This window comes from Lepidochelys olivacea, assembly GCF_965140295.1.
Source record: "Lepidochelys olivacea isolate rLepOli2 genome assembly, chromosome: 6".
Taxonomy (NCBI): Eukaryota; Metazoa; Chordata; order Testudines; family Cheloniidae; genus Lepidochelys; species Lepidochelys olivacea.
The window spans coordinates 54400955-54420807 of NC_140416.1; the positions used below are offsets into that span (position 1 = coordinate 54400955).

General features: G+C 44.7%; 1 protein-coding gene across 4 annotated transcripts in view; it reads left to right on the forward strand.

Annotated features, from left to right (window-relative positions):
• Positions 1 to 19853, forward strand: part of PRDM11 (PR/SET domain 11) — a 55494-nt gene that overhangs the window by 23868 nt on the left and 11773 nt on the right. For 3 of the 4 annotated variants that reach the window (XM_084631108.1, XM_084631110.1, XM_084631109.1), the window contains 4 exons: positions 1010 to 1128; positions 1522 to 1625; positions 2857 to 3119; positions 4401 to 4468. In XM_084631108.1, coding sequence (XP_084487234.1) covers positions 1010 to 1128; positions 1522 to 1625; positions 2857 to 3119; positions 4401 to 4468 — 554 coding nt within the window. Of the gene's footprint in view, positions 1 to 1009; positions 1129 to 1521; positions 1626 to 2856; positions 3120 to 4400; positions 4469 to 11378; positions 11792 to 13834; positions 17928 to 19853 lie in introns of those variants that run through there. The other variant, XM_084631111.1, reaches the window with a different exon arrangement.

Here is a 19853-nt window from a genome sequence, read left to right on the forward strand (position 1 = left end):
GATCAGAACTGAGTTCTGTCTAGTCCAGTCTCCTTTCTCTGATAGTGGCCAGCACCAGATGTATTAGAGGAGGGTGTAAGAACTCCACAGTAGGCGTATGTGGGGTAATCCTGATCCCTATCCTGATCCCTAATAGTTACAAATTGGCTGAAGCCCTGAAGCATAAAGTTTAATCCCCCTTCCAAAATTTTTCTTAGCATTAATTATAACAACTCTGAATATTCTTGACATCAATATGTATGTCCAGTGTCTTTGTGAATCTTCCTCAGTGGGATCCTGTGACAATGGGCTGTGTGAAAAAGCATTTGAATTAGCCACCTTTTAATTGAATTGAATATTCCCTTATTCTTGTGCTGAGACAGGGGAGCAGCATTTTAATTAAAACAATATGCCTCTAAGAGGGTGGTGGTAACCGATCCCCATTAATCACAAAGGGTGGAGAGAGAAGTGCCTGCTAGGCATAATGCCGTTCTGTTGGATTCCTGCATGCCTTTGGCACTGAGGACACGTGACTTTGTATCATAAGTGCCCAAAGCATAGGAGGACTTCAGTGAGCCCATATCCTCACTCCACCCTCTGTGGCACACTGATACATGGTGCAGCCATACAGCTAGACAAGTCATGGCTCATTGCCCACCTATAGACTTCTGTTTCTAAGCATTATTTAAAAACAAGTCTTTGGTTATATAATCATACTCTGCACTACTATAGTGTCTTTTCATCTGATGACAAAGCATGTAGCCCTATATTAGCTTTTTTTTCTGCAGATTTTGTGTAGCATAGTCCTCCTGCCTTGAATCCTTATTCTCAGTGCCCCATGTTACTCTCTGTATCTTGCACCTAGGCCGGACCTGTGATAGAATTACTAGTGCCTCTTTGTCCAAGAAGGGATTTTTGTTTGTGCCCCAGATAGGTGTTTCTAGTGGCTGGATATACAATTCAGGGGGAGTGTTGTGATTTCTCCATCATTCACTTCTCTCCCTGTCCCTATTTTTTCATTCTCTTTCAGAACATGAGTGAAAACCTGAAGGACTGTTTGATCCAGACCCACACTTCGTTAGGGGAGATGGTGACAATAAAGACTGAGGCCTGCTCTCCGTGCCGGGACCAGGAATATGGGCAACCCTGGTAAGAGACTATACCTCTGCCTAATATGTTCCTTCATCTTGTCTCCATTTCAGCCATAGGTTGAGATGGGTTGGATTGATGGTGCTCCCCTTGAGTCTCCCTGACCCGCAGCAGACATGGCGGATTTCTGCCAGACATGGTGGTTCTCCACCAAAAGCTCCCAGGCGATGTAAGCATTAGCCACTTGATGCCATTGGAGCACCTTGTTCTGGCAGGATAGCCTGGGGCACTATGTATCAGCAATTTAGATGGCAAAATCAAGTTTGACACTTTAGGCTTGGGAAGCAGGGTATGACTGTTCACACAGCTTTTGTCTCATTGTCTGTTCTTTTCTATTCTTTCTCCAGCATATCACAGTCGTAAGTTCTTTATTCTCTTGCTTTCTCTCCCCAGCTCTGGGAGGGCTGACTCTCAATCCATGGAAGTGGAGCCTAAGAAACTGAAAGGGAAACGGGATTTGATCATGACCAAGAGCTTTCAGCAAGTGGATTTCTGGTGTAAGTGTCTTATCAATGGAGGGAGAATTCTCCTCCTCTCTCAGTCCATCTGCTTCCCCCTGGATAGGAAAGGAGCGTCTGGGACAGAATTTACTTGTAAACCTGTCACTTTAGTTAAACTCCCGAGGACCCTGAAATACTTGGTGATGAAGCCGTCAGGCAGGGATTCGTGACATCCAAAGTTCTGGGTTTGTAGTGGGGCTGTGTGGAGAAATAGATAGAAAATGTGCTAGGGCCTCTGAAGCATAAGGATTGGGTAACTGTGGAGTTGGCCTGGCAGCCTAATAGAGAGCCTACAAAGTCCAGATTTATGAGTTTTGGAACCATCATTCTCAAGCAAGGGAGCATTGCATGCGTAACTCCTTTTTTCGTTCTCCACATCCTGGGAGGGAAAAGTGTCCTGGCATACACTTGCACACCCTGAGTGTTGTTGGCCTCCTAAGGAAGCCACAGCCCCTTCCTGTCACAGGAGAAGTATATGATGTTGTCTGTCGCTGAGGCATATGACAAAGGTAGTGGGATTATGTGGGCAAGGGTATTTACTGGGTGTATACAATGGGTCATATACCCAACAAGCAAATGAGAGTGCTGCCTCCAAGAGCTAGTAGTTTTAAGGTGTAAGACAGCACAGAATATGTGGGCCTCTATGGCTGACATGTTCTCGGGAACAGGTAGGCTTTCAAGAGGAACTTGCAGAATAAAATGCTTGGCAAACTGCTCTGGGTGTAAGCTGTGACATGGGAGGAGCCACAAAAAGAGCTGTTGGCAGGGAGCTTGGGAAGAGAAAGGGTATAGGAGGGGATATGGGAAGAGACATAGGTGGGAGTAGAATTGTATACATCCTGGACTGGAAGGAGGATTAACTTGATACAAAAAGTGAGTGGAAGCTAGTGAAGAGCTTGAAGCGGTGGGGAGATGTGGTCAGAGCAGCAGGAGAAGAAGGCAGTCTTGTTCCTCTTTTAATGAACTGGCTTTTTGTGTGTACATGCATCCATATGAAGACATTTCTGCCCCCTGCTGAATGGAGGCAGGACTGCTAGACTGTGTCATAGGCCCTGTATTGCTGAAAGATTCTCCCTTTCCTCAGTGGCAGGGTTCTTTGCTTTTGGAGTAGAAAAATGTGAGTTCTGTCCTTATTGTTGAAGGTTGTATAAGCTAATAATTGCTTTCAGATGTTGGCATTTCTGCCAATGGAAGTTTCAGCTCACAAGTTAATTCCTGTTTCCTCCAGTTTGTGAGTCCTGCCAGGAGTATTTTGTGGATGAATGCCCAAACCATGGTCCCCCCGTATTTGTGTCAGACACTCCGGTACCTGTTGGTATCCCTGACCGGGCAGCACTGACCATCCCGCCTGGCATGGAGGTGGTGAAAGAACCCAGCGGGGAGAATGACATACGCTGTGTGAACGAGGTTATCCCCAAAGGTCATGTCTTCGGGCCGTATGAGGGGCAGATCTCCAGCCAGGACAAGTCAGCAGGATTCTTCTCTTGGCTGGTGAGTGTCCTAACTGCCTCCCTAATTGTGACAATCCAACCACACAGCCTAGAGCAGCGAGTTATGGGGTGATGGTACTAGCTCTGCTAAAAGAGTAAGTGCCTTTCTTTTGATATTCATTTGCAGCAGCTCCAGGTCCACCTATTGTAATTATTATTTTTTTAGGGATACAGATTAGAGAAGGGGGCTGGGAGTCAAGATTCCTGAATTGTATTTCCAGATCTGGGTGGGAATGTGGTCTAGTGCAGGACTTCTCAACTGATGGGGCAAAACCCACAAATGGTCCACAAACAGGTGCCTTCTGGGTCACAGCCAAGGGGCTGAGAAAGCATCGAAGTCCAACCATCACTGGAACTTAGAAGAAATGAATGAATAGCTTACTCCCTCTCCTCTGCCTCTTGCTGTTCTCTCTGGCATGCCCTCCAGCCAATCCTGAGGAAGCTCCTCAGTGTATCTTCCTCGACTCTAAGGGTTGGGGAGGATCACTTCTGGAGATTACAGAACTGTTTCCATGACCTCTTGAAACAGCACTTCCCCCTCCCCTGAACCAGAGCACTGTGAAGAGCGAAGGAGGGAGAAGCCCGCCAACCAAGATTCAAGAGTCCCAGCACTCCCTAAATCTGTCATCCACCAGGAGCAGCTCCACTACCACACACAGTCTTCAGCATTAAAAACCATCCTGCTATTATCCCAATCCCACAACACTTTTCAGCCATAAAGAAACCACAAGGTGGATTTGAGGTTGTGGGTATGAAACACTGAGAACTGCTTGTGAGTGATTAAACCTACAACCAGGACCCCCAAGTTCAGCTCACAGCTCTGCTATTGATATGCTTTGTGACCTTGACGCAAGGTCCTTATCTCTGTGCCTCAGTCTAGCCAGCTGCAAAGTGGGGATATGCCTCAGTTCTGAGGGAGAAGAGGAAGAGGGGCATTCAGTCCCTGGCATCTTAGCTGAGACTGTCAACAATTGTACAAAATAGTACCAGCTGCAGTGGTAGTTTTGTGCTGTGGATATTTATACACTGGACAATGGACTGATACCACCAAGCTCATTTCACAGAGGGGACCACAAACACATATCCAGTGGGAGCAAGCTAGATGCTCTACTGGTCAGGGCTAGATGTGAAACCATGACCCAGAGGTAAAATGCTTTATATCCCAGAACCCCCTGACCAGGAGCTAGAATGGAAATTTGATCTAGATGTGAATAGTTCTGTATTCCCTGATTCTCTCTGAGCCAGCCAGTCTTCCTGTTACTTTTATTTTATTATTCTACAGATTGTTGATAAGAATAACCGCTACAAATCTATAGATGGGACAGATGAAACCAAAGCAAATTGGATGAGGTGAGTCTGGCTCTCTTCTGACTTCCCTGAAAAGGGCTTATGATCCAGAGAAAAGGCAGGATGCGCTTCTCATCCTTCTGTGTGACAGTTACAAAAGAGGCCCTTTCTTACAGGGTTCAACTCTTGTGTTCTTCTATTAAGTGCTCTTGTGAGAGTCCTCTGCTGTCAGATTGAATGGTCGGATCTAACGGAGGGAGGTGTGTGCAGAGAATGGCTGTTCTTTGTGATGAGCAAGCACAGTAAAAATAGTGAACAGATATACGCTTCCCCCTTCTTACAAACATTAACAAGTCTCACTCCAGTTTTCTTTAATTTTTTCCCCCCATTTTACTTTCCAGTGTTTGCAAATAATCTTGCAGAAAGTATTCCATATTAATTTTATCCTTTCCCATTTCCCAGACATTGAGAGAGAGAGAGAGAGACTTTTTCCTTAGGTTTCTAATGGAGCAAATTCTGCTATGGCGCTCTTCTGTTTGTTTTTCTTGTTTGTGTCACTAGTATGATTGATTATATAGGTACAGCTCATGTTATTGAACTCTACTGGCTGAGTGGCTTCATAGCATCAGAACACAGAGCAGTGTAGGTACTGGACAAAAAGTGGATCTGGTTCTTGAATGGAACAGTGAGAAATGAAGATGTTTAGCATTTATACAGCACTGTTTAGTTTCAGAGTTCTTTACAAGTATTGATGTACTCTTTGCAGCCCCCTATGATGTTATAAGCAGGTAGCACTTACTTTGTATAAATTGGGAAGCTACTCCAAAGAGGTGAAGTGGCCCAAGGCCACGGATATATCAGTAGCAGAGTTAACAGAGGGCATGAGAACTTGTGGATTTCTTGCTACTTCTATGTTCTTACCAATCAATAACACTGCCTTCAGTGGTGGATTTTTGAAGAGCTAGATAGTTGGTGTCAGGAAAGCATTCCAGACAAGATCAAAATAACTTTGGGGTTAATTGGATTGTTGACCCAAATGAATAGTTCCCTTATTAGCTTCACCAAGAAAAGAGGCGTAGTGTGGAACACATATGGAGACACTACAAAGGCAACCAATCCAGCCTATATTCTGGCACTGCTCTTCCTTTTTGTCTGCTTGCATGAATGAAGGGTGTCCTGACACTTGTATCCAGGATGCCAATGAGACAAGAAAGGCTGGAGTTCTTAATACTGTCATGTGGTCTTCTGCGTGTCTTTACTCCAGTAGGACTGATCTCTAGTCTGGAGTTATGTAATTCGTGGAAAAGAGAAGGGGTGGGAGAAGGAATGGATGGATATTTGGATGTAGCTCTTACAGCAAAGATTTCAAAGATCAGAAACCATAGTAGAGATTTCCATGGTCAGAAGCCACGGAGAGATTTTTCTGCTATTGTTACCATTTCTCATAACCCAATCAGGGGCAAAAGTGGGAGTAGAGAGAATATGGTCCCATGAAACAAGAACCTTATAACAATATCTTCCTCCTGGATTTGACTTGCATGGCCCTACCACTACCAATTTTCATGTTGGCCCTATCCAGGAACAGTTACCAGCACGGTGCCATCCGACAGAATGACCTCACAGGAATCTTTTCACAAACCAGCATTTGCCTTGGTTATGTCCTGATGGAATGGCCAAACCATTCTGCTCAGCCTGGTAGAGTGAGTAGACTATAAAAGGTTGGATGGAGAGAATCGGAACAACAATGGAGATAAGGTGCAAGTAGGGTGACCAGACAGCAAGTGTGAAAAATCGGGACAGGGGATGGGGAGTAATAGGCACCTATAGAAGAAAATGCCCCAAATATCAGGACTGTCCCTACAAAATAGGGACATCTGGTCGTCTAGGTGCAAGAGGGTCACCAGACTCCTTTAGGGGTTGTTTATTGGGGGACCCCAGACAGGTCACACACAAACTGAGCTCCATGGAGTGAAATCTTTCTGATCCTTCCACATAGAGCCTGGAAAAAGTGCTTCCCACAGTAGTAGTGTGGGGACTATGACTGTATTCATGCTAACAAACATGATGTTACTAGGAAGGATTGATGGGGAAAAGTTTTTGTGTATTCAGAAACTTTCAGATTGGGTAGGCATTCAGGATCCTGCCTTAGCATCTTGCCCCTCGTGGATATTATCCCCAAAAGCCATACTTCTCGGGATGCTGTAGCAGCATCTGGAAAAAGAGTAGCGCTGTCCTTGCCATTGCAAAGCGTTCTCTCTCTGTGAACGGAGTGGGTCTGCTCACCAGGACGGGGTCGTAGGTGAACAGCAGCCTGAGCTGATTCATCATTGTATTGTGTTGTGTGTCATTTTACTTGTCTTTGACCCACCCAATCTGATCATGTTTATATTCCTAATGAAATTTGGCACCTTCCAGTTCTTACTCTTCGGGGAATCCAGATCCTCTTTAAATAGGGCAGTGGCTAGAAGGAAAGGAAGAACACAAGACAGGGCAAGTGACGAGCAGCAGTTAGGTGACATGTTAGGTGACATGTTGCATTTTTCCTTCTTCTCATGCTTAATCTCGGAGAAGCTCTTGGAGCTGGGCTGCATGTTGAGATGGCCACTGATCCAAGAACCAGTCACTGTAACAGTCTCCTCTTTGCGTAAAGGGTTGTTGTCTCTAATACTGTGTGGAACGTAGTGGTTTTGTTTGTAGGGGTTTGTGTGAACCGTTTCCTCGGTCTCACTTCACATAGGGACTGGCTTTGAACAAATGCCTGGACTCAAACCAAACCTCAGTCAAAATTGCTATGTTGCCTCCAGCTTTAATAAGAACCCAGGAATCTACCCTGATCCCGAATCTTACAAGGGCTCTCACAAAACCCAGAACCAGCCCCATTGTATTGGGTTACTTTTGGGATGTGGCAGAGACACTTCATACAGCTCTTGGTGACCTTTGTCATAAGGGATGAAGCAGGGGACACGTCTGGAAAATGGAACTGCCTTTGAAATAGGGCAGGAAGCCCTTAGGGCACCCTTCTGGGTGACTCACCATTGTCCTCACTGGAAGATGGTGAAGGGAAGCATCTGGAGTTGTGGCAATATCTAAGGGGATTATCACAGTGTGGTGTCTCATATGTGAGAGTCCTAGAATTCCTGTGGCAGGTTACAGTCTCCAAGCTGTTGCTAGAAAAGAGCACTCGAATTCTCAAAAACTTATTACCTGGTCCAAATCCCCACTCTGGGGATAGGAAAGTCTTAATTTACCTCACCACGTGCATATATGTGCATGGAACTGTCTGTGTATTTGCTTTTTTAAGTTTAGCATTGTTGGTGCAACTCCTTGGGAACATTTTCCTACCACGTTTATGATGGCCGCATATGCACACAGTTGGGATGGGTTTGTAATAGCACTATCTTACTTTCTTCAGCCCTTTGGGCATGGCTGGGGATGGATGCCTGGTTTCAGTGTCCATGCTCGTTTAAGTTGGGTTGCATACATCCATTTCTGTTAGCTCTCAGCATGTGGGACCTGAGGGCTCTTATGGGTCCTCCTGTTTCAGTGAATTGCTGTGAAGAAGTAAGAAGTCATATAAAGCAGTATCACTCTGAAACTCTGACGGAGCCACAAGCTCCCTGCAAACAGCAATCTAAAGTCACTGTGCATTTGCTCCTCAGAAGCAGTGTAGAGTGTAGGTGGCTTTGTATTCAGAACGGTTCTGTATATCACACATTAGCAATTCTCAAATACTCCTTTGCAACTGAAAGTGAAACTTGTACAGCTTTAAGCTGTCTCTGGGGCCCTGCTCCTTCTGAGCTAAGGAGTGAATTCAAAATGATGGATGGGCTGTTATGACTCCTGTGGGCAGGGTCTGGCAACACCCCACATTACATTCTGCGTGGGCCACAATGCTTGAAAGTTAAAGCCTTCTTCCATTCACACAATAGGTGCCAAAACTAGAGGCCTGAAGAAGCTCTAAAAGGCAAAACACTAGGTTTTAATACCGACCCAAAACTCCTCCCAGGCTCCTGGTAACTATCAGAACACTGCGCGAGCCTCTCACAACCCTGTGGAAACCAGGTCTGCTGGGAACCTGACACTTTCTGGCTTCATGTTTTGACTTAGTATCAGGCCAGGCTTCCCAGTTTTTGTAGAGTTTTTTGGTTTTTTGGTGTTTGGATTCTCTTAAACTGCAAACTGAAAGGAAAATTCGACTTTGATGCACAGACTCAGAAGGAAAAATTGGTATGAGCCCCTAGGACCTGAAACTGCCACATCTCACTCTAGCTTGTGACTAATTCACTGTGCAATTCCCTGTATGGCATTAGCCGCAATGGCAAACTTGGGACCCATAATTCACCACTGGTGCAGCTCCAGCAATGACAGAAGTCGTGAAAGCAGTAATGTAGACAGGGCTCAGTCTTGTTAATACTGTCAGCTTACCTTGCTCAGAGCAGCTCCCAAGTGAGTTCTCTGTTAAAATCCCGCCAGCTTTCCCTTTGTAGAGAGATTATCATACTGTTACCCCTTTTGACCAGAACAGTTAGCCAGTATTGGAAATCTTACTGGTTGTTTCAGTTAGAAGAAGAAATTGATGATGTCGTGAGATACTTGTTTGATACAATTCTGCTTATTTACAAAGAATGTGCATAAAGTCCCAGTTTCCCTGAACACAGTAGGAATCATACAGGAGACAGTTTCCTTGCAAATATTCCAGTCCTCTTTTCCCAGCCAGCATTCTGCCCCAAAGCTCTCTCTTAGCTTTCTCTCAGGGTCACGCTACATGTTCTGCTCTGGCTGTCGGCTTTCTGCTGCCTTCTCTGAGTGCTTCTGAGGTGTTTCTGGAATCATCTGTGCACAGGCAGATGTGTACACACACACACAACTCCACCAGAACAATACCCCACCCTCAGTATTTGCATTCAGCCTCCAGTAAAACCCCTCAGCCCACATAGCCCACCTCCTGACCAGCCTTTTATGTGGCCTGTGTTTTGGGCAGTGGCTCCTGTTGTTTCCTGTTCCATAAAGGAGCTTAACTGCTTCTTTCCTTGATCCTGAACAAGGGCGGCTGTTGTGCCTTCAGTGAAGTTTCACCCCTCCCTCAACATAACAGTACTAAGGAAAACAAACAAATACACCTGAAAGGGGTCCACTTATTTTTCCATATGTTTTTGTCATAGTTTGCATTTGTCTAGTGCCTTTCATGCCAATGTATCCCAAACTTCTCCACACTGGGAGGCAGCACCTCCTGATAACTAGTGCAGATTACAAAAATGGGACATATTACCTACCCCTTAAAATGTATCTTGGGATCTTTAGTGTCCATGCCGCGCAGACAGGACCTTTTGTTTCAGATCTCCTTCAATTAACACTCCCTCCCTCCTCCCCCCCCCAAACTGCATGACATTACCTATAACTTCTGATCGAACATATAGTGACACCGTTCAGTAACAATATAATTAAAATTAGGCTTTTTAATGTGTGGTCCCAGATTAGATTAAACTTATTTTTAAGGACACTTTAGATTTTTTTTCATTTTCCCCCTGCCGCCACAGTGCTACTATAGCACAGAGTTAAGGTGGTTTGAATGCTCTAACTGGGCATTTCCATACTTAATATGTTTTGATTTCTTTTAATTTTTAGCATATGTCTGAATTTCCTGGGTTTTAATTGTTTGATTTGGGGTTAGTTACATCATCACTGATTGTTTTTACCTTAAATTACAGATATATATTTCCAAACATTACTCCATCTTGATGTAGATTTTTGTGAGAATTTCCTTTTTTAAATGATCAGAAACTTCATACATAGATGCTGAACAGGAAATCTAAAGAGAACATTATCATATATTTTTAATTATTGGAAGATGTGTAGTGTCAACCTTAAATCATGTTTATTTGAAATTTTGAGGCCAGAGTCACCTGTGTGTTCTGACTGCTTTACTCTGCTCTGGAATAACACAAAGCACCCTGAACATACTGGTTAGGTAAGCTGGGTTTACAGGTCCTTTGTATTCTCAGTGCACACCTGTTTCCCCTGCCCCTCCAGTCTTCCATTCTCCTGCACCCACCAGGGCCAGATTAACCCATCACTGGGCCCTATGTAAACATACACTTCTGTGCCCCTCTCTGCACATGAATAATAAATAGCCATAAAGTACACTTGCCATGGCTGGGCTGGCTATGCTGTGGATCCACCAGGACCAGTTCTCATAGTGTTGCTGCTCACTTTGGCAGAGGGACAGCTGGGCCAAACTTGGATGAGTGGCATAGTGACCGGGCACTACTCAGTGAGTGTACTGTACGGCTGTTTGTTGGAATTCTCTGAAGTATAGTATTAGTTAACTACACTGAAGGAGAAACTTTCACTTAAGAAGATAATAAGTAAAAAAATTACTATTAATCAGTTCTTAAATTTAAAAAAAGTATTCATATGGTAGCCTGTAGATAAGATTTCAATGAGTTTTAACCGTAAGGGAAATTGAGTCTGCATTGTGTTCCCTTATTAAAATCATTTAGAACACACAAGTAAGGTCAAGACACAGCATACTAAGGTTTTTTTTAAAGGTCCCATTTTTTAATTGTTACTTCATAAGCTAATTAATGGACTTCGCAAATTCTCACAAAATTCATTCACTATTCCGTGTATTGGTGAGGATATGCTGAAATGTTCATACATAACAAAAGGCTTTGAATCCCTGCTTTGAACTCAACTCAATCTTAATTGTGGCGCTCAACCTAGCACCTCCATAATAGTCCGAGTTTCAAGCTTGAAAGTTACCTTTTAAAAAACAAAATGGCCGCCCTTTTCTATCTCGACTGAGGAATATTGAAAGCTTGTTGTGGGTGTGGGTGGAATTGGTCCCACCAACTCCGTCTTGCTGGAAATCAGCCCCAGTGCAGCACTGGTCACGTGGTTGGATGTGGGGGGTGTGGTACTTGGCGTTGATTTCTTTTTACCCAATTGTGCTTTGTGGGATGTTCAACCCAAGGAATATGACTGAACGAAAGAGGAAGCCCAAGTTTTCCAAGGAAGAGCTGGACATTCTGGTCACTGAGGTGACCCGGAACGAAGCCATGCTGTTTGGGAGGGAGACAATGCGTCTATCCCATGCTGACAGGGACAAGATCTGGGAAGGCATAGCCAGGAAAATCACATCAGTCAGCCAGGTCCCCAGGTCTGTAAAAGACATTAAGCACAGATGGGACGACATGAAGAGAAGGACCAAGGACAAACTGGCATTCATGCAGAGGTCCCTCTCCAGCCCTGGCAGCACGGGGCGGCCCTCGGCCATCGTCCTGACCGCCCACGAGAGAGCCATCGAGTCGACGCTGCATTCGTCACACCAGATGCACGGCTTCCGGAGAGCGGATCTGGACGTGGTTGACAGCCCATCAACGAGCTGTAAGTATCTCTACATTAACCTCTGTTTTATGTTCACATATCTCAGTTTTGACGCAAAGGTGTCATTTGTGTATGATATGAGGTGTTGTACCTTCCTGCTCACTGTGGTGTTGGTCGCTAGTAGGTCTCTATTGATCATGGTGAAGTGAGATGGAAGCAAGTTTCCCCCATCCCATATTAAATTTTTTTTTGCGTCAACTTCTCCCAGCCTTTTGCCCTATTGTGTCTCCCCCCTCTTATGATTGTACAGTGATAAGGTTCTGCCTTTTTAAGGGGTGGACAGCAGCTATCGAAGCCTTACCCAAGCCAACCAGGTATGGGGAGCTGGATGCAACTACTTCCAGTGGGTGGAAAGACCGTTATGAAGGACTAGGGAGGGTTCCCAAACATGCATCCCAGTAGGGAGGAGATTCTCAACAAATCCCATTACTAATGGATCCGCTGCACTATAATCAGCTTCAACAAGGTCCTCTTTTTATGGTGACTATTGACACTTGTGCTCAGGCCATTGTGGGCTTCTTATCTAGTGGTTTGAGCGTTCAGTGCAAGTAATATCAATAGAAAGGGCATCTTAATGATTTGTTTTCTTTCCTGAAACAGAAGATTGACTCTGCTTTTTAGTTACGCTTCTTATAGTGAAATTCACTAACTCCTTCCAGCTCTGTAGGCCTAAATTGCTTTCTACTCTGTGTTGGTTTGGTTTGTTTTTTTGCCTTTACTTATGAATTTTTCTGTGTGGATGTGGCACTTGCTTTGCTGTAAGCCTATGGAGATATGAAGTAGGGAAGGAGGGATATCTGTTATTCTGGAAAGTAGACTAAGTATAGTTTCACTCTTGGTGTTCTCCCACCATGTTCTGTCTCTTCCCTTAGTGCTCTACCAGTTAACGTTGTTAATAGAAATGCAAGGACAGAATACTAGAACTGGCAAAGTGAGGCTCAGTCAGGGTGTGTCTATACTGCAAAGAAAAACCCATGATGCTGAGTCTCAGAACCTGGGTTTAGTGACTCAGGCTCACAAGCCTCAGGCTGTGGGGCTAAAAATAGCCGTGTAGACATTCCTGCTCGGGCTGGAACTTGGGCTCTGAAACCCTGTGGGGGGGATGATCTCTGTTTTTCTGTGCAAGATAGACATGCCCTTAGATAACTCCTTGTGCCTACCTTTGGAAATCAGTAATCTGTCTTTCAGAATCAGAAGGGTAATGTGCACATTTATATGGGGTTTCTAGCCTTTATCATCCAGAGGTTCACGTCTTAACTGATAGCCTTTTTCAAAATAGTTCATATGTCTGTGTGAGAATATCAGTCGGTAGCTAGAAGTATAAGGCATTATCATTATATTTGTTGTACATATGCCCATGAACAGGGTTATCACGAGATTTTTATTGCAATCAGTATCATTACAGTGAAGTGGGGTTTTCTTTGTGTGGCTATTTTTCCCCCTGCAACAGTCTAACATACCTAATTAACTTGGGGTCTTGTTGTTTTAAAGCAGCATTACCAAATTACATCCCTTGGCACCAAACCAAAAATATTGCAATGCAAGTCAAATTTGGCAAGGACCAGGTGCCATTATATAAAATATAATATAAGCAATAGTACATGACTAGGTGTTTGTCATCAGATATCTACACATCTCTGGTGAGTTTTGACACTAGCCTGAAGGCCAGCTGTCTTAATTTAACCAGAACATGCAATTTTTCTTATTTAGCTGTGCTTTTGGAGAAGGTAGGTCATCACTATTGTTTAAAATTATTTTAGTTTCTGGTAACAAATCCTGACCCATGTGGTTATACTGGATAACCTCTCAGGTTGGATCCCTCCTCAACTGATTGGGTTCCTTCACATTTGTTGCTCAGGTGCTAATATTTGCTTTACATGGGCAAGCACATTTAAGTTATGCACCAAAAACTGTATCTGGAGGCTTGTCTCTAATGCTAGGATAGTGAAGAGAGAGCTTTCCAGCTGCTCTAAGATCTCTTGAAACAAGTCATGGGAGAGAAAGTTTTGCCATAATAATTTGCACTTCTTGTTCTGTTTAAAGCTGATGAAGATGAGGAAATGCCAGGCCCCTCACAGGAGCACCACTTCTCATCACTGCAGAGGGATGGTGAAGAAGCCAGCCAGCTCTCTGGGCCTTCTCTCCTCCGCACGTCTTCTTCATCTGATCAATCTGAAGCTACCAACCAAAGGCAGGAAGTGCAGCACTTGTCCCCACATGCCCAGTCATCCTACCAACCCCCTCACCCACGCACCAGGAGTCCGCCCCTTTCTAGCTTCGATCGGCAACTACTCCATTCCCACACCCAGCAGACAGACCTGTTCAGGCAGTTCTGCCAGGAGCTGGTGGCTATCCACAGAGACATGGCGGACAGCATGCATGTGATTGGTCAGAGGATGACTGACCTGACTGGGCAAGTCAGCCAGATGTGCCAGACCCTGACAGAAATCCGTGATGGGGTCCAGGCTTTTCATAGGGTGCAGGACCCTAATGCCACCCCAAGGACTGTCCTGCAGGCACCCTGCTCAAGGAACCCATCTGAGCCCCATGCAGAGTCCAACCAAAGCCCCCCAAAGCAGCCTGCTCCTGCACGGACTACCAGGTCACAAAAGAGAAAACACCATTTTTAATCTGCTTCATGTTAAATAAAAGAAGGGAGGTCCATCCTGAGCTGTTGCGAATTCACAGGGCCTCCACCCAAGGATCAGTATTACATGGTGAGGAGCAGCAGGCCCCCCCCTTACCTGTAAAGCAGAGTTATGGCAGCTGAGTAGTAGGCCTGGCCCGATGGACTGACAAACAGGTGTCTCAAGCCTTTTAGAACCTGGATTGTAGGGAAGTTAAACCTCAATTCTTTTGTCTTGTAGCTATTTCGAGCCATCAGGGCCCCCTGTGCTTAAGTCCTCTAGAGGCTGAGAGATGCAATTAGACTGATTTCTTTGATCTTGGAGGATGCCTGTGAAACATTATTAGGGCAACATATTTGCAAACTTCCTTTAAAAACCAAACCACAAAATATCCCAGCCTCTTTCCTCCCACTATTATCCTGCAAATTGGCATATGTGCTATGCAGATTCTTAACTAAGTGATGCATCATTATAGCTTTAAAGGCTGTAATTGCTCATTAGTTTATCTTGTGCTCTGCAATAATGGGAGATCAGGGCTTACTGTAATAATTATATGCAGCTTTGGGAATGGGGATATAAAAGTGCAAATGCTGAGATGGGAAGAAAGTAGATGCAGAGAGAACCTCCCACCCACTGCAACTTGGGAGAGACTGTCCAAGCATTGTTTGACACGGAGGATGGTTCTCAATGTCCACTGAGAGTAGGATAAGAAGTAATCCAGTTTAGTTTGCAGCAGAGGAAAATTTAGCTTAGATATTAGGAAAAATGTCTTAACAATAAGGATAGCTAAGCACTTGAACAGGCTTCTAAGGGAGATAGTGGAATTCCCAGCACTGGAGGCTTTTAAGAAAAGGTTGGATGATCACCTATCTGGGATGGCCTAGGTATAATTAATCCTTCCTTAGCATGGGAGGATGGACTAGATGACCACTCCGTCCTCCCATGATTCCATAAAACCCTCAAAGATGTGGTGTTGCACTTGCCCAGAACCCTGCAGTATTGCACGCACTTGCACAGCAGGGTTTAATCCATCTATTTCCTTGAGTGTATCTGAGGCTCTGTCTGCACGTCACAGTCAGGGTTAAACATGGCTAGTATTTGTAGTGTGATTGTGGCCAAACAGGGTTGTACCATGTTCCTTTCTGACGTGTTATAACCTCTATTGTTTTTGTGCACCAAAAAATGTGCTAGATATTCTACAGAAACAAGTAAAGACATAGTGCCTGATTCCGATCTCATGTACACTAGTTTTACATCAGTGTAATTCTATTGACTTCAGTGGAATTATTTACAATGGGGTATCTTAGGGCAGAATTTGAGGCATAGTCTCTGCCCTGAAGAGCTTACAATCTAAATTTCCTGATAGATATCTAAGCTAAAACCTCAAACACTTTGTTTCTGTCCAGACAAGCGAGAACGATGTTTCAGCATTTTAAACTTTGTTGTTGTCCTAGGCTCCCTCTGCCTTTACATGTATAATCTTGGTTTTGAAACTGCGTTTTAGCACCCTCATCCGACCCGTCTACAACACACCTTGTTGAGTTGAATCCGCACAGCAGTTTTTTCACAACACAATTGGGTGTTACCCTGGTTTCCACATCCTCATCTGTCATGCCACCTCAGACCCCAGAAACATCTGGCCAGTTATCCCTGTGTGCCAAGAGGACATTCACGCAGAGCAGCACCAGCAGCTTGTGAGCCTGTGCTCTCTGGGATGTCCTACTGTTCATAGAGCTGGGTAACAGGAGAATTTTCCAAACTGGAGACACGAACAGACTTGGGGGGTTCACATCTACACACAAGTGTTACTACCTGGTTGCACAGAGACAGCACATGTTCTCCTAGATCTCTTGAAATGGTGACACAAGGTTAGCTGCCACAGTTACTAACTAAGTACTAACCATGTTGAGTATGTGAACACAAATCTGGTTTAGAGCCAGCCTTGTCACAAGCCAATTGCAAATTCAGCTAAAGATTGTGTAGGCAAAGCCTTAGTGGACAGGGAACTCGGACAGCACAATATGTGAGACCTACTTTACTGTTCTGAAACTGTTAAGAGTGTTTTCTTCTTTCAGCTGTTTGCCATTTCTCTTCTAAAATATACTGTGAGAATTGTCTAAAATACTTCAGTTCAGTGTTACTGCAGTGGTTGAGCCATTCCTGGTGTGTGTATTTTTATTTTACTGTCCTAATACAAATAGGTTAAATTTTAATTGCTTGAGAAAGCGCTCTAGTTCAAGAAAGCCAAGGTCTGGTGAGGAGAAAACCACCTTTCTTCTAAGAATTAATCAACTTTGGATCTCATAGAGGAATTTCCCCAGAGCATCAAGGCCAGAGCAGGGCAATGCTTGCTTTCCTTTCTATTAGTCTGCCATTTTGCTTCAGTTGCAATATTTGTATTCTGTAGAAAACTACTCTTTTTGGTTTTTATGGTGGGGGAATGTATTTGGTCTTGGCTGAGGTTGGAGAAACTTTTCTAATGTGGCTTAAGGAGAAACTGAGAAATGGCAAATGTTTTAAAAAGCTTGTATGAGTAAATATGGTGCTACTGCTGAATATTATTAGTAACATTCTTAGTTTATATTTATTATAATATTTGGTCCATGCCAATGTCTTGTTGATATAACTGCAAGATTAGCCCCACTGGTTATGTTGTCCTTGGGGAGCTGCCATGGGAACTCTTAGAGCTAGACAATGGAGGCCTCAGCTCTGCAGCTGGTAGGCATCCACAGTTCCCAGTGACATTTATGGTGGTTATGGGTACTCAGAATGTTTTAGAATAAAGCCCTTAATCTATAGAAGCACTTAAAGAGCGATGACCGTCAGAGGTGGTTCTAGTCCTTTGGGGGCCCTAAGCAAGAATAATTTAGGGGCACTCCATTACCTCTTACTGACTCCCTAAAAATACTAACTGCATTATTTCTGCAAACCAAAAAATGTACCAACACAACACATACTAATATGCTTGTTAAAATCTCCACATTAAATAAGATGAATAGTATTTTGGGGGTAATACTAAATGGGGGGCCCCCGTTGAGCTGCTTGGGGCCCTAGGCATTTGCTTAGTCTCTTTATGTCTGGAGCCACCACTGATGACCCTGTTTTCTGTTCTGCTAATGGGACAGCCTAAAGCGCAAACCCCTGAAACATCAGGGCTCAGGGGATTGCTGACGAGAAAGGGCCACATATTATAAAATCCAATGACTAGATTAAGTTATATCCCTGAATTTCCTCTGTGGGGTATTACTAATGGGCCCAGTTCCCGGTGGGAATTGTCTGCCCTTGTAGACCCTCAGTGAAATGGTTGCTTTGTACTGTCTTGCAAAGGGCACTTCCTCCTGTGCACATCACACTGACTGGTGGTGGAAGCCTGAGAAACAAAGTGCCCGTGTTGAAGCATATTACTGTGCTTACGCCAGTATTTCCATTTCTTGTATATGCTGGAAAAATATTTCTTTAAAAGTATTTTGTTAAATAAATTACAATAAATATATAACACTTTTAACACACATGCTTGTTGGGTCATTTGTCCTTCCCACTCCATCTCTGCCTGGATTTGTGCCAGGGAGCTAAAGTTAAAGATCTGGTGTTTGCAGCCATCTCAGAAGCCACATCCATTTGCTGTCTGACATTCCCAGACATCCCAGGGCTGCCAAATGTCACAAACCTGGAGTGACACACGAGCCTTTGGCAGCCCTGTCGCTTGTGGCTGGGCTGCAGGTAGGCACCTCCTGTGGCCACTGAAATGGAGGCAGCAAGCTGCTGCTGTTCCTCCTGGGTCAGCTGTGGCGCCTGCCTTCAGGCAGCCAGGTGGGCTTCTCTCTTCCCTCCCCTCGGCTTCTCCTGGCACCAGACCAGCACAGAGCCCCCAGGGAGGAGATAGTGCAGGTAAATGGGGGGAGACAAAGAGAACAGGATTAGGGAGGCTGAGGGGAGAGGGGCAGAATGACTGAGGTTCCCCCACAACAAACCTTTTCCAGGGCTTCCCAACTGTCCCACAACACACACACCCTGCCCTCCAGTGGCCTGTGGCTCTCTCCAATACTTGAATCTCCACTGGGTCCCCTTGTTCCATCCAAATCCCCCTTACTTCTGAAGTGTGTGAGAAATAGCTACACAAACCACCCCTGAGCAGGGAGACCTGAGAGCTTCTTGGCCTCTGGGAGTCCAGAGTCAGCTGTAAGAAGCGGTGTAAAGGGAATACAGAATAGCGTTTAGCCACTAAATGGAAAGCACATACTGCAGGGCCAGCTTCTGTGTAGCTAGGATCACTGCTGCTGCCCGCTTGCCTCTCCAACAGCTAAGGAATCAATTCCAGTTAATACACACCAGCAAGAGCGGCAGGCTCCCATGTCTCTGGGCAGTGCAATATCTGAACAGTGCTGTCGATCTGAGACCTGGCATTTTGCTGGGTCGGAATAGACTGGGCAGAGTCCTTGTCAGCATTTGAAGAGGAGTTTACTATGACTTTACACTTTGGCTTCTCTGTCCCAGGGCATAGGACAGCTGGGAGACTTTATGACCCCTGTGAGAGCTAAAATTCATTATTTTCACTTTACCCCGTAATCTGCAGGTACCTCTTCAAAACCCGAAGCAATTGCAGATGGATGGGTTTGACTGAGTCACATGTCTATGGTCACCAGTATCCCTCTCCTTTTGGAACCTCACCTCACTAATATTGCTGGGAAACAGCCTTAAGGTCTTGTCAGAAATTGTACCAGTGTCTATGTCTTCACGAGAAATGCTGCAGTGCTACAGCTGCATTGCCCTAGCACTTCAGTGTAGATGCTCACTCCCATGCCAGGAGGAGCTCTCCCATCACTGTAGTTACTCCATCTCCCTAAGAGATGCTAGCTAGATAACACCGGTGGTTAGGTTGGCTCAACTATGTAACACAGGAGGGGGGATTTTTCACACCCCCTGAGCATTGTAGCAGGGTCAACCTAACTTTTGAGTGTAGATATCGTTAAATTGCTTCAACCCCGTCATGTAGACAGTCTTAAATTGGTTTGAGCACCTTAGGCAGTGTCTACGCCTAAAACGTAGGTTGACCTAGCTACATCACCCGGGGATGTGAAAAAATTTGCCCCCATGAGAAATGTGGTTGAGCTAACATAAGCCTTAGTGTAGACACCACTAGATTGGTGGAAGAATTCTGTCGACCTAGCTACCACCTCGCTACAGTGATGGAAAAACCCCTCCTGCTGCTGTAGCAAATGTCTACAGTATGATGCTACAGCTGCAGCACCGTAGCTATGCCACTGCAGTGTAGATGTAGCCTTACCTCAGTTTTAAGATGATTCAATACTGTTCAAAGGCACTCTTAAACAAATTCAGAAATCCCTACACAATGGGGTTGTACTGATCTTAACTACACCAGTTCCTAAACAGGTTGAATTAAAACAGTGTAATTTGTATGTGTAGACCAGGCCAAA